Source organism: Nicotiana attenuata, unplaced genomic scaffold (assembly GCF_001879085.1).
Source record: "Nicotiana attenuata strain UT unplaced genomic scaffold, NIATTr2, whole genome shotgun sequence".
NCBI lineage: Eukaryota > Viridiplantae > Streptophyta > Magnoliopsida > Solanales > Solanaceae > Nicotiana > Nicotiana attenuata.
This window is the reverse complement of record NW_017674530.1, coordinates 23464-38942: the sequence shown is the minus strand read 5'-3', so window position 1 is coordinate 38942 and position 15479 is coordinate 23464. Positions and strand designations below refer to the sequence as shown.

Here is a 15479-nt window from a genome sequence, read left to right as displayed (position 1 = left end):
CATAGAAGACCCAAAAACTGAAAAATCATCCATAAACACTTCCACGAATTTTCCACCATGTCGGTGAAATAGCCATCATGCATCTCTGGAAAGTGGCTGGTGCATTACAAAGACCAAATGGCATTCGCTTGAAGGCAAAGGTGCCATAAGGACAAGTAAAAGTAGTCTTCTCCTGGTCCTCTGGGCATATGACGATCTGATTGTATCCTGAATAACCATCAAGGAAGCAGTAATATTCATGCCCGGCTAAAATGTCTAGCATTTGATCGATGAATGGGAGTGGGAAGTGATCTTTGCGAGTTGCCTTATTGAGCCTTCTATAATCAATGTAGACTCTCCAGCCCGTAACAGTGCGAGTGGGGATTAGCTCATTCTTCTCGTTCTCAACTACAGTCATTCCTCCCTTTTTAGGCACACATTGAACTGGGCTTACCCAGTTGCTATCAGAAATAGGAAAAATGATACCTGCATCGAGCAACTTGATTACTTCCTTTTTCACCACCTCCTTCATAATGGGATTTAATCTCCTTTGCCGCTCTACACTGGGGCGGCGTCCGTCCTCTAGAAAGATTTTATGCATGCAAAACGGTGGACTAATTCCTTTGATGTCAGCTATAGTCCACCCAATGGCCCTTTTNCTGTGACCCAGCACGATGCCCTCTTGTACCATAAAATGGCACTTCTACCAATTTAATACCAGATTTGTTTCTTCACAACGGGCCAGCACCTTGCTTAAATTTCTCAAGCAATCATCATAAAAAGACCCAAAAACTGAAAAATCATCCATAAACACTTCCACGAATTTTTCCACCATGTCGGTGAAAATAGCCATCATGCATCTATGGAATGTGGCTGGTGCATTACAAAGTCCAAACGACATTCGCTTGAAGGCAAAGGTGCCATAAGGACAAGTAAAAGTAGTCTTCTCCTGATCCTCTGGGCATATGACAATCTGATTATATCCTGAATAACCATCAAGGAAGCAGTAATATTCATGCCCGGCTAACCTGTCTAGCATTTGATCGATGAATGGGAGTGGGAAGTGATCCTTGCAAGTCGCCTTATTAAGCCTTCTATAATCAATGCAGACTCTCCAGCCCGTAACACGTGCGAGTGGGGATTTAGCTCATTTCTTCTCGTTCTCAACTACAGTCATCTCCCTTTTTAGGCACACATTGAACTGGGCTTACCCAGTTGCTATCAGAAATAGGAAAAATGATACCTGCATCGAGCAACTTGATTACTTCCTTTTTCACCACCTCCTTCATAATGGGATTTAATCTCCTTTGCCGCTCTACACTGGGGCGGCGTCCGTCCTCTAGAAAGATTTTATGCATGCAAAACGGTGGACTAATTCCTTTGATGTCAGCTATAGTCCACCCAATGGCCCTTTTATGCTCACGGAGGACTCTGAGCAATTTTTCTTCTTGAGTGCTGGTCAAGCTGGATGAAATTATCACGGGCAGTGTCTCTGAGTTCCCTAAATAAGCATAGCGCAGATGCGCTGGAAGTGGCTTGAGTTCTAGATTCGGAGCCTCTTCAATAGATGGCCTGGGGAGGGTCAGAGTGACAGGCCTGTCCAATTCTTCAAATTTTCTAACCCCATGTACATAACAACAGGACATATCCAGCACTTGCTCAATTTCTCCCATCCTTTCATCTTCACCATTTTCTACGTCCCCAATCAATACACGTTCAACAGGATCTGCAAGGCTCATATAAGGTACTAATGACGTGGCATCACCTTCTACCACAGAGATCATGGACAACTCTTCATAGTGGGCTGGTAACTTGAGTGCTCTATAAACGTTGAAGACCTCCACTCGATCACCCACTCTCATCGTCATCTTTCCTTCACAAACATCAATAATAGCTCGGCCCGTGGCTAAGAATGGACGCCATAAAATAAATGGGACTTCCTGATCAGGCTCGTAATCCAGGATGATGAAATCAGCTGGGAATATAAAAGACCCCACTTGGACAAGCACATCTTCAATTACTCCCTCAGGATGAGCAAGGGAGCGGTCAGCTAACTGTAAGATAACTGTGGTTGGGCGTGGTTCACCCAACCCCAACTGTCTGAATATAGATAGCGGCATCAAATTTATGCTTGCTCCAAGGTCACATAGAGCTCGCCCAATAGCATGTTTACCAATCGTGATTTGGATAGTGAAACTACCTGGATCCTTTAATTTTTGAGGTAACTTGCCTTGAATTCTGGAACTGCACTCCTCAGTGAGTGCCACAGTCTCGAACTCGGTCAGCCTCCTTTTATTCGCCACAATGTCCTTGATGTACTTTGCATATTTGGGTACTTCCTGTAAGATGTCAACTAATGGAATATTAATTTGTACCTGCTTCAAGATATCAAGAAACTTTTTATATGCGGCATGATCTCGTAATTTCTGCAGTCTTTGAGGGAATGGAGGTGGTGGCCTTGCAACCAATTGTGGGGATTGCTCAGCCATCGCCTCTCCAGCCGGCTTCTCTGGCTCCTTGGCTTTCTCTGATGTTGATTCTACAGTGGCTGGTATCTCATTAAAAGTCTCATGTTTCCTCTTTTTAGATAGTACTTCCTCTAGTTGTCTCCCATTCCTGAACGACACAGCATTAAGGGTCGCTCTAGGATTGGCTTCAGTGTCACTTGGAAGAGCTCCCGATGGTCTAGTATTTTGAGCACTAGCAAGATGTCCCATTGACGCTCCAAATTTCTCACTGTTGTGGCGAGGGCTTGCTGTTCAGCCATCATCTTTTTAAACATGTCTTCAAGGTGACTTGTAGGATTCGCTTGTTGTTCAACCTGAGGTGGTCTATATTGCTGTTGAGGTGCTTGAGGCCTGTATTGATTCTGAGTGCCCTGATTTCCACCCCAAGAGAAGTTTGGGTGGTTCCTCCAGTTGGGATTGTAAGTGTTCCCATATTGGTTTGTTTGGCCCCTATTTGAATTACCCACAAAGCAGACAGACTCTGGGTTTGCGGGGCATATGTCGCTCGTGTGCCCTTCTCCACATATTTCACAAAAAGCCTGAACCTGTTGTACCGGTTGTGTTTGCTGCTTGTTGATACTCAAATTCATCTGGTTCACTTGATTGGCCAGTGTAGCAATCTGCGCTGATAATGCTGAGACGACATCTAACTCAAGAACCCCTGCAGACTTTTGCACTGTGTGCCTGCCCATCTCTCCTTGCCAATCCGGATTGCTCTTGGAGAATTTGTTCAATAATGCATATATCTCGTCAAAGCTTTTCTCCAACACCTGACCCCCAGCTGCAGCATCTACCACGATCTTTGTTTCAGAATGTAGTCCTTCTACGAAAGTGTGAGCTAACACTTCATTCGTCTGATTGTGATGAGGACAGACTCTGAGTAGCCCCTTGAACCTTTCCCAAGCTGAGTATAAAGATTCACCTGCTTTCTGTTTGAAGGCCACTATTTCACTTCTGATCTTGCAGTTTTGCCTGAAGGAAAGGACCTTGCTAGAAATTTTCTCGCCAAATCATTCCATGTTGTAATAGAGTTAGCTGATTCTGCCTTTAGCCATCACTTAGCCTCATCCAATAGAGAGAATGGAAAAAGTGTGAGCCTCACATGATTTGGAGTGACCCCATTAGTGATATAAGTATCACTAATCTCCAAAAAGTTCAGAATGTGCTGTTGCGGATCCTCATGTGGAAGACCCATAAATTGCCCGTTCGTATGAAGTAACTGGATCATGCTCTGTTTCAGCTCAAAATGCCCAGTGATCCTGGGCTTCACGATACTGGAGGTGACATTAGCAATGCTGGGCATTGCCACCTCCTGAACAGCCATAGGTTGCTCCTCTACCATGTTCACAGGAAATTGAACAAGTGCCTGAATATTATTCATGTCCCTTGCTTCCCTCAACCTCTTGTGAAATGTTCTCTCGGGTTCAGGATCAAAGCCTTGAAGTCTGTCCTGGCTTCTGACCCTACGCATTCAATCAAAGTTCCTGAGATCTGAGCAACAATGAAGTAACGTTAGACTAGACAAAATAAGCAATTAAAGCAAAAACTAGCAAGTAGTTAATATTCAAGTCCCCGGCAACGGCGCCAAAAACTTGTTGCTCCCAAACGCACACGCAAGTATACGTGGTCGACAAGTAATATAATGATAAGTTGAGTGTCGAACCCACAGAGACTTGTGTAAACTACTCACTAAATCACTAAACTTGTTATTCAATCTAGCTAAAAGCAAAGTCCAATAATATGATTATACTATACTACGATTCTAAGTAATACTAAATTATCAAGTAACGAATTGATTGTTGTGTATTCGGTAGAGACAAGTATTCCAGGGTTGTGATCGATTCACCATTCGTATTGTGTTCTAATTAACTCTCCCTTTCATATAATTCACCCATGATTACTAATTAATCGATAAATGTTCTCATAGCCTTCTCCCGAAGTACTACTCACCTATTCTCAATAGATTAACGCCTATATTCCTATGAAATCAATCTATTAAGAACGCATTAAGATTACGATATTTAATTAAGCACGGTGACTAGGTATATTCCTATCCTAACCACAAATCCGCTCCCCTTAGGGGTTAAGATCATGCTCTCTTCAATTCTTCTCTAATCTAAACATGGCTTTCCCAAGCATAGCATGGATAGTAAATAGAACCTAACTGTTGGCCAGACAATTAAGCAATAAAACACAGAATTGAAGAAACAACCATATATTGGTGAATTATAATCAAGGTCAAGCTAATATCAAACAACAATATTCATGGCTAACTCACAACCCCAGAACAATGGGTGTTTAGCCACTCATGATGTAATCAAACAATTTCATAAGTTTTGATTAATTGAAAGTACTGGAAAAGATGAAGAATTCCGAGTTGTTCTTGCTCCTCAATGTTTCTAGCGTGTATTTTTACTCCGAAGTGTGTCCTCCCCTTTTCTTGGCCAGCTTCCTTCGTTTAATATAGGGTTTAGGGCTTAAAATCCCATGTTTTGCACTTTGGTCCCTGAAGTTTACGCATCCTGCCGCGGTCCTACCACGGTTACGCCAGGACAGCGGCCAGAGTGGCCTTCAGAATCTGCAGCAGTGTTCTGCTGCAGTCCTACCGCGGTTACGCCCGGACAGCGGCCAGAGTGGCCTTCAGATCTGGTTTTGTCCCTTCGCTTGGTGCACTTTGTGGATATTGTATGATTGGCCTCCTTTTCTCCGTAATTGATCCCAAAAGTACTCCACAGACTTCTTTTAATGGATATAGCCTGCAAAGCATGAAAAGCACTAATCAGAGCATTTTGTTATCACTTTTTACCGTAAAAGCTATACACAAATGTGGTTCTTTAGGGCCTAATTATAGTCTAATTTACCTATTATCACCTATCATCAAGCAGCCAATAGTATTTTTGAAGAGTCCGAATAACGTAGCAACAATAACAACAAACGCAGTGTAATCCCACAAGTGGGGTCTGGGGACAGAGGCGAATGTCACTATAAGTACGGGTTCAATTGAACCCATAACATTTGACGCGGAGCATAAATTCATGTGTAAAATCTATTAAAATTAAAATAAATAGTAGATATGAACCCATAACTATAAAATTATAATGGGTTTAATGCTAAAATCTTAAAAGTTGTACTCATAAGGTTTAAATCCTGGATCCGTCTCTGTCTGGGGAGGGTAGTCACTATACAGCCGTACCCCTACCTTGTGTAGGTAGAGAGGTTGTTTCCGATAGACCCTCGGCTCCTAGCAAACATACAAAAGTCACAACAATATATAGAAGAAATGCAATAAAAGTCCGAATAATGTAGAATTTGAAGTTAACTAACTCATATTATTAATCTAATTTTTTTGGGCCATGAAGACATTTGAGGAGGCAGATTCTAAAGGGGATGGAAAGATAGATATAGAAGAGTGGAATAATTTTGCTGCTCTAAATCCATCTTTATTGAAGAACATGACAATTCCGTATCTCAAGTAATTCTCTAATCTCTATCACTTGCTTTGTATTTATGTAAAATTTACCTGCTATAACAATAATAAAATTGTAGGATTAGTCGTATTAAAGTAACATAGTATGTTCTAATTGCTTAAAAAATACAAAAGAGTCAAATTTTCAGCTGAGTTAATGACACGTTACATGCCACGTCAGTATTTTGATAGTCAGTGGGAAATTTTCATAAAGCACTATCTTTTAGTAGTAATTAGCCATTTATAGATATCAATTGCTATATTACGGATTATAGATACCTTTTATGTGGTTATAAGATGTATTTGATATATTTAAGCTATTTTATTCATGAATACAGTAGCAAAAATAGGCGTGAATCAGGGAAGTCCAGCTAATCAGTTGTTGTATTCGAGTGTATTCGACTGTATTCATGGAGTGAAACATGGGATTACAGCTGGACAGATTATTGTATTCGACTGTATTCACGGCGTGAAATAGGGGGATTACACTATTTTTAAAACGGAAAGTGAATCAATTAACATAATAGACTCATATAACTCAACAAACTCAATTATAACACACAAATTTTGTATTTTCAGTTATTAAAAAGATTCTCAACCGAAAAATACCCCAAAAACATAACAATCTTCAGAGAAATTATATAATACATCTGAATATATAAATTATATTAATTAAAAAAAAAAACTTATGAATACATTCATGGCATATAGCGAGACAGTGAATACAATGAAATACATAGAATACAACGGGATACATTGAAATACAATGAGAGAAAAAGACAGTGAATTCAATAAAATACATGGAATACAACGAGATACATTGAATTATAATGAAAAAAAAGATAATGAATACAATGAAATACATTGAAATATATTAACAGAAAATCATCCTACAACATCCATATCTCCAGGCTCACCATCTCTGGAGACACCTTTGTCTCCACTAACAAATCGAAGTTGGCAGAGACAAATATACTTGAGCAACTCCAAAACTCAAACATGGAGATTTAACCCTTCTAACAGATTTGGGATTCCAAGAACAAAGCCACTTCTGATCTTGGAAGGCCGTAAAATAAAGTTCAAAGAGCATTTTGCCTAAATGCTTATCGCATTATGTTCCCAAAAAATAAAAAGTGTGCAGTAAGTCTTCCGGGGGGCCTTTTTTGGTGAGAAACCAACCAGATTAAATGTTCCATAGATTTTAAACCGGCTGAAGCAGAAAGTGAACCTGCTCTGAAGTGGGTTTTGCACAAATCCGGTGGAAGGAGGAGGAGATCGGAAATTTTGATGGGATGAGGGAAGAGAACGGGATGTATCAAAGTAGAGAGAGAAAGAAAATAGTGTAACTGATTAGCGTATTTAGTGGCTTAGGGGTAGGAGGAATTAAATATTTTTCTATAAACCTTAAAAGGTATCTATAGAATATAATTTTTTTAAATAACATTTATTTAAAATAAATAAGGTATTAACCTTTGCTATAGGAGATAAAAATTCCTAGTTAGTGAATTCTACATCATAGAACTAAAAAAGATTTCACGTTATAAAAGTTTTGACAATTCATATCTTAAACATAATTATTCAATTTAGATACATTTTTAAATGAAACAAAATAATTACAGTATAGAAAGGAGTTGGATTTTAAAATTTTCTAGAATTGAACGACTTTTATACTGTAAGTGTTTTTTCCTTTTATAAAATGTTCTAGAAATGCACGACTTATATGCTATAATTGTTTTATTTCCTTCTTTATTGTGTTCTTTAATTCTTTTTTCAAATTTACGTGAGTAGTGCAAATTTATCAAATTTATGCTGATTTTACTGAATTGAAAGAATGAGTTTTTTTATTTTGCAGGGACATCACAGCTGCATTTCCTAGTTTTGTGCTGAATACAGAAAAGAATGATGAGATTTACAAGGATTTCTGAGTTATATATAATTAAGGAAAATGCAGTTGCTTTGCCGAGTTGTGAATAAACAACTAAGTTTAACTGCACGAATATCAAAGGAAAAAATTGAACTTTTTCTAAGAATACAATTGTTAGGTTGTAAAATGCAAAATGTTTCCCTAACAATGTATTCTTGAAAATTTTCTGGTTTTGTAGTTCATTGCAAATGTTATTTTAGTTATATGTACCTTATGAGGTCGGGATGCCACGTCATCTGCTCGCTTCGCTAAAATTTTACTATGTATATAATATATCTGTGAAATAACGGATATATTAAAGCGATGGCACCTAGAATTAACAAAGTCGATGTGGGTCTTTGATCTCGCGAATGCGAGATCAAATGCATGTTATTCTTTGTTTCTCTCTTTTTTCCTGGTTTTCCTTTATTTTTAGTTGGGCCCCAGCCTCACCTCTTTTTCCTTTTTTTTTCTTCGTTTTCTTTTCCTCTTTTTTCTTCCTTTTATTTGCTGAGTTTCTCTCCTCTTCTTTATTTTTTAAACTTTTGTATAGCAGTCTTTATTTTGTTTCTACTTTCTACTATTATACATTAATTCATGAACAATTTTTTCCAAGTTAGTTAGCATATGATGTATTTTTTTTATGACACAATATAAATTTAAATATTGGAATAATTGGAACCGTCTTTTCTACTGGCTTTTGAAAAAAATAAATTGATTAATGGTGATTTTGAGTTGATTATTATAGGTTGAACGTTGAAGGTTTCGCTTTAAACATATTATCATATAACTCGACAATTAATATGTAAAAAATAACCCAAGAACGATAAAGGTAAATTAATCTAGTCAACAAAGAATATGTAGTATTAAGCTATTCTTTAAGCAAAAAAAATTGATTGGAGACACCTCTTTCATGAATAAAAATGAACCTAAATCGAACTTATTTGCTTTGTGAATGAAAGACCTATTCGAGTTGGACCCTTCCTTCCAACTCGGTCATGTAGCTAGTTATAGGTAATACTTAGAGGCGTACGCATCAATTTTCATAAATGGTGTCAACATCTGAAGAAGTGAACAAATGAATAAATAACTATAGTGACAACGTCGATTTTTGTATTTATATCCAATATTTCTATTTTATTTATTATTTATATATTATATATTTAGTAAAAGTATTTGGGAAGCGATGTCATGTGACACCGCTTGGTGTCATGTATATTCGCCCCTGGATAAACTATATGCATAAAGTAGTGGCACCCGCAACCTCCGATTCCTGAATCGGACTCTGGTTATATGACTTTTTTTCATAGACGAATAGTAACATCTGTGTTAAACCCTTTGAACAAATTTCTGTATATGTCACTACGTCTCATGGCGTTGTCAAATCAAGTATTGGGCGTGCATGCAATAACGAAAGCAAAGTGTAGTTTCACTAATAAAAAGTAGTAGAGAGGAGGAAATGGAGGTGCGGGGAATCGAACCCCGTGCCTCTCGCATGCGAAGCGAGCGCTCTACCATATGAGCTACACCCCCATCTTTGTTTAACACCTTATTTTGCTTAATGGAAATACCTTTGAAATTAACAACCTGATAAATTCATACCTAGGGCTCTCTAACTTACTGCTTGTTTGGATGGTTGTTACGCATCATTTCATAATGTATCGTATCGTATTTTACTGTATCGTTTGATAAAAACAATGTTTGGATATATTGTGTCGTTTGCTATCGTTTCATGATATCATAAAGAATAAACTTGTAATATTATAAAAAAAAATTATGATACAGGGTAAAATTACTATATAAAAAGGTAGGGTAAATGATAAAATAAAATTATTTAATAATAATAAAGGGTGAGATTGAAGAAAAAGACAAGGTAACGACGCGACCACACCAAATCGGTTGTTACATAAAGTGGCACATTTCGTCGTTATGTAACGACGGATTTAACGATACGATACAATAAAATTTAAGTAACAATCAAAACAAACATTGTATTTAAAGTAACAATACAATACAATACAATGGGTAACAACCATCCAAACAAGCTGTTAGACCGTTTGTTTTATTAAGATTCTCCTAATTAAGATAATGTATCTAGAACTAAACATTGCATATTTAAGATTGTTCACTTTCCGAGCCCGGGATCTATCCGAAACAACCCCTCTACCTTCCCAAGGTAGAGGTAAGATCTGCATACACACTAGAGGTAAGATCTGCATACACAGTACACACTACTTTCCCCAGACTCTACTTGTGAAATTCCACTGGGTTGTTATTGTTGTTGCCTTTATTTAAAAAATATAAAATTCAAATAAATTATTAATAAATACTCTACATACAAAATATTAAAGAAAAAAATATTAGTTTGTTAAACGTTGTATAAATTATTTCTTTGATGTAACCATATTTTGAAAGCTAGTGTTGTGGTAGCTGATAATTGTAGCGAGTCCGGAACCAAAATGTGGTTCCTTTTGACTCAAACAACACAAATAGGTGTTAAAAAAAGTTACTTTTTTATGTATAACGCCACAATAACCAGCGCTATATATTAACAGTAACTGGACCGTTAAGTATAGCGCCAGGTATTGTGGAGTTATACTGCAAAAGCTGGCACAGCTCAGGTATAGCGCCATAATACCTGGTGCTATACTTTTTTTTCCTGGCCCCACCAATAGTTTCTGAGTTAAATAATTGAAAAGCGTATAGTGCCACCTAGTTTGGCGCTATATATATAAAAAAAAACTTCCCGGCTAGCCATTTCCTATATAAAGAGGTTAGAATCATATAGAAATTCATTCAAAAAATTTTTAACTCTTGTTGAAACGTCTATTGTTTTTAAATTCTCCAGCAATTTTTCATTATGTCTGAAGAGCGTAGGATAAGAGTTTCATTATATTGGGGGGGTGAGGTTGTGATGGAGAATAACTCTGTGGGCTACAGTTTACCTGCTAAGTGTCATGTTAAATTGCCACTTACAATGGAGTACGATACATTGATATCGTTGTTATGCAAAAAAATGAGTGTGAGGAAACGTTCAGTGATACTTGAAGTAACCGGAAGATATCCGTATTCCGTCACTCCGCAAGGGGTTGCTTTTTACTCGGAGTTTAACATCGACGATAATGAAACTTTGAGTGATTTTCTGAGGACTCCGGACAAATGTCGGGAATTTCTTGTAATCACAATGTTGGAGATGTACGTGAAGGTCGAAGACGTTCCAAAAAACGAGGTTGTGCGTAGTAGAGATAACCCCCAGTCATCGGGTGGTTATTCTGGAACAGTTTTTGACGGACAGGTTCCGGATGAAAGAGTTTTCTTTGATTTAAACTTATCACCGCCGGTGAATGAGCAGCGAGAAAATAATTTATACCCTGCTTTCCATAACTCACAAGACGAGTGGTAAACTTCAATTTTTATTTGTGTTAATTATGTATATAGACCAACTGATACGCGGCGCCTTCCTGAGATTCCTTGGAAGGGCGACGTACGGCTAGGCAACTGATGTCAATACAGTTGCTGTCCGCCAACTGAGGTCCCCTCCGTACGCTAGACGAGATTGTCAGTGCCGTACGGGAAAACCAATATCAAGAGCAATTGAGAGAACAGAAATGAGAATTCAGAATGAAAGAAAGCTTGATTGCATTAATGAAAGCTATTACAGAAAAGCAACACGGTGTCGAGGGGGAGAGACACCAGTACAGAGAATTGCTTGCTTGCTAGAAAGTTTTGATTGCTTGATCCCCCCTAATAGTACTTAAAAAAAATAATCCAAAGTTACAGGAGTAGACCTAATTAAGCTAGAGAAACATAATGGAAGTGCATGAAATAAAACTACTCTATATTTACAATGAAAATGACTTAGTTTTCTATAAAGCAGCAACAGGTCCGTTGTTAGCAGCAGTGTCTTTGGCATCACGGTCTGCGCGCGCGGCGCTGTTGGCTTCTGCCTGCGGCTTGGCGCTCGCGAGGGATATCGGTGGGGCGACAGAGGCACCTGCGCGCTTGTCACTTGGCGCGGCCAAGACCACGGGGCCGTCCGTGGCGCTAGGCATTGGGAGGTTCGCTAGGACGCCACGGGGCGCGCCCAAGGGGTCATGGGGCATGGCTGGAAAGCCGCCCATGACATTCTCCCCCACCTGAGTTGGCGACGTCCTCGGCGCCTTCCTTGCAAAACTAATCTTCAATGAGGCTCTTGTAGGCTTTGAGGTTTGTTCCCCTCTCCCAGTATTCTCTCTGCATCACAGCCCTGCCATTTCACCAAAAACTCTTGGTGATCTTTCCTTGAGGCATGAATCACTCTGTCATCAAGGATAGCTTCAACACGCCTTTTCCCGGTTGAATTGGGACCTCGAATACTGGGTATTGTGAGCTGGCTCCTTGAAGGATCCTCCGTGTCTTCCCGAAAAGGTTTCAGGAGACTGACATGGAAGACAGGATGAATTTTCCACCAAGCTGGGGTATCCACCCGGTATGCAACCTTCCCAATACGCTTCTCAATGGACAATGGTCCAATGTATTTTTGCAATAGGCGAGGGTCATGGACCCCTGCAAATAAGTACCGCTTTGGAATTTTGACCATCACTTTGTCTCCTACTTGATATTCAACAAAGCGACGATTCTGATCAGCATGCCTCTTCATCCGCTTTTGGGCTTTGACAAGATAGCTCCGCACTATCTCCAAATTCCGCCTCCACTCTTTTGAGAAGCTGGTAGCTCGAGGAGATTTAGCCATGTTTGGTGCATTCACAGTGTGTGGGAGTAGCGGTTGCTGTCCGGTAACAATTTCAAAAGCGCTTTTGTTGGTACTAGAGCTCTTTTGTGAATTGAAACACAGTTGAGCAGCATCCAGAAGCTTCACCCAATTCTTCTGCGATCCGGTTACAAAGTGGCGGAGGTATTCCTCCAACATACCATTGAACCGCTCCGTCTGGCCATCAGATTGCGGATGAAAACTTGAGCTGTGACTCAATTTTGACCCAAGGCACCTGAAGAGTTGGGTCCAAAAGTTACTAGTGAAGCGTGAGTCGCGGTCACTAACAATATCTTTGGGCAGGCCCCAATATTTGACGACATGAGAGAAGAAGAGTCGAGCTGTATCTTCTGCTGATATATATTGTGGGGCTGCAATAAAGGTAGCATACTTCGAGAACCGGTCCACCACAACTAAGATGGTTGTGAGATCTCCGACCTTGGGCAATCCGGTGATGAAATCCAGGGAAACGCTTTCCCAAGGTCTCTTTGGAACAGCAAGTGGTTCCAAGAGTCCCGCTTGTGTCAAGCGGTCCGACTTGTTCTTCTGGCATACTAGACAAGTCTTCACATACTGAGCGACATCATCGGCTATTTGAGGCCAATAATAGGCACGACGAAGTAACGCCATGGTGCGTTCTTCACCAGGATGGCCGGCCCACAGAGTATCATGACATTCCGTTAGAAGAGTCCTCCGCAAATCTCCTCCTTTAGGAACATAAAGTCGGTTCCCTTTTACTTTCAGAAACCCATCTTCCATGTAGAACTGGCGAGTCTTGCCCTGTCCTACCAAATCAACCAAATACTGAGCAGCAGGATCCTTGATGAGTAGATCCCGTATTTGGTCCTTGATGGATGTGGCTACCTCGCTCCCCCTTAGGGTGGCGAGTAGGCACACCGATGCTAGGTCAGCTCTCCGACTGAGCGCATCAGCAACATGATTGGTCTTTCCACTGCGATACTCCAAGTTGAAGTGGAATTCAGCTAGGAGTTCCTGCCACCTGGCCTGTCGACCATTCAGCTTCGGCTGAGTCATGAAATGGCTAACAGCTGTGTTGTCTGTCTTGACTACGAACGGGGTTCCCAGCAGATAGTGCCTCCAGAGACGCAAGCAGTGGACGACAGCCAATAATTCTTTCTCATGGGCGGCATAGCGCCGCTCTGCATCCTTCAGCTTCCGACTCTCGTACGCTACAGGGTGCCCTTCTTGTAGCAGGACTCCACCGAGTGCATAGTCAGAAGCATCTGTTTGTACCTCGAACGGCTTGGCCAAATCAGGAAGGGCCAAGACGTGACTACTAGACATAGCCGCTTTTAATGCGTTGAAGGCCTCTGCTCTCCTTGGTCCCCAATCCCAAGGTGTGACCTTTTTGAGGAGTTCTATCAATGGCACTGCGATAAGGGAGTAGTTCTTCACAAACCGCCTGTAGAAGTTGCATAGGCCAAGGAACGCCCTCAAGGCGTGGACATCCTTAGGTGTCGGCCAATCTGTGATGGCCTGGATTTTCTGCTGGTCCATCTTGATCCGTCCTTCCTCGATGACATGTCCGAGGAAATCAATTTGCTTCTGAGCAAATGAGCACTTGGACAGCTTTACATATAGTTCAAGTTCTCGCAACCGTGCTAGGACCTTCCGCAGGTGTACCAGGTGTTCTTCCAATGTCTGGCTATATACCACAATGTCATCTAAGTAGACCACCACAAATTCGTCGATGTACTCTCGGAAGACTTGGTTCATGAGAGTGGAAAACGTAGCAGGGGCGTTGGTCAAGCCGAATGGCATGACCAGGAAGTCGTACGACCCATATCTTGTCACACAAGTCGTCTTGTGTTCATCACCCTCTGCAATCCGAACTTGCCAATAACCTGTCTTCAGATCTATCTTGGTGAACACCGTAGCAGCACCCAGTCTATCAACAAGTCCGCCATTAGGGGAATGGGGTACTTGTTCTTCACGGTGATTTTGTTTAGAGCTCGATAATCCACACAGAGTCGCAGGCTGCCATCATGTTTCTTTTGGAATAGAACAGGGGACCCATATGGGGACTTGGAGGGTACCAATAGGGCCAAGCCCTGCATTATCCTGTGCCTGCCCATGAAGATGGCCGTTGAGAACATCTCGGCCTTGCAGTTGAAGAAGGGGGTCAAAAGGAATGAACCTACGTTCCTGGCAACCCTCTGCATTGAAGATATAGAACGCTCCTCGGGTCCCATTCCTGAACCCGTGAAGGAGCTACTACTGGAGTTTGAGGATGTCATGCCACAAGACATGCCAAAGCGAATTTGTATTAACGCTCATATATTTAATAGGGGGTACCGGCCGGATTTGAATTTTACAAGTGGCCCATCCGGTAGTCATCACCTAATTGAAAACGTCCATCATGGAAGTTCATCACATTACGACTTGTAAGTGAAGTGATATAGCCATATGAAAATCATTTATTAAATTAGTAGCTTATATATTTTTGTTGGTTGTGCAGTGAAAACAAGCAAGTTGAACTCACTCAATTGCCCGAAAATGATGTATTACATCGGGATCTGGCAGATGCACAGAGTGAGGAACAAAACTGTGATTACGATAACAATGCGGATGAATCCGGAGATGAGACACCCTTTCCTCGTGAGGATGGTGATGCAGAGGATGAGGAGGAAGGACCTGATTTGAAGAGAGACCCCCTTAGACGAAGAGTGTACGAGTCCGAAGTGCCGTTTCATTCAAGAGAGATTCCTTACATTGATAACTTGCCAACCGTGCCGGATGTGGAAGCTCTCACAAGGGATTTTGATGAAATTCGGACAGCAATGTGGGATGAGTCTAGACCAACGGTGCTTCCAAGGGGGATGCTTTTTCCTGATAAAGCGCGCCTAAGCAGGG

At 40.7% G+C, this 15479-nt stretch overlaps 1 protein-coding gene and 1 non-coding gene across 3 annotated transcripts in view; one reads left to right on the top strand and one right to left on the bottom strand.

The window, feature by feature from the left end:
- LOC109218830 (calcineurin B-like protein 7) overlaps window positions 1-8253 on the top strand; it is a 16076-nt gene extending 7823 nt beyond the window's left edge. For both annotated transcript variants that reach the window (XM_019383224.1, XM_019383223.1), the window contains exons 7-8: window positions 5846-5958; window positions 7805-8253. In XM_019383224.1, coding sequence (XP_019238769.1) covers window positions 5846-5958; window positions 7805-7877 — 186 coding nt within the window. In that variant the 3' untranslated portion in view covers window positions 7878-8253. The remainder of the gene's footprint in view (window positions 1-5845; window positions 5959-7804) is intronic.
- Window positions 8254-9315: 1062 nt separating this feature from the next.
- On the bottom strand, window positions 9316-9388 carry TRNAA-CGC. Its single transcript has one exon. It is a non-coding gene; the product is annotated as a tRNA-Ala (tRNA).
- Between the last annotated feature and the right edge of the window lie 6091 nt (window positions 9389-15479).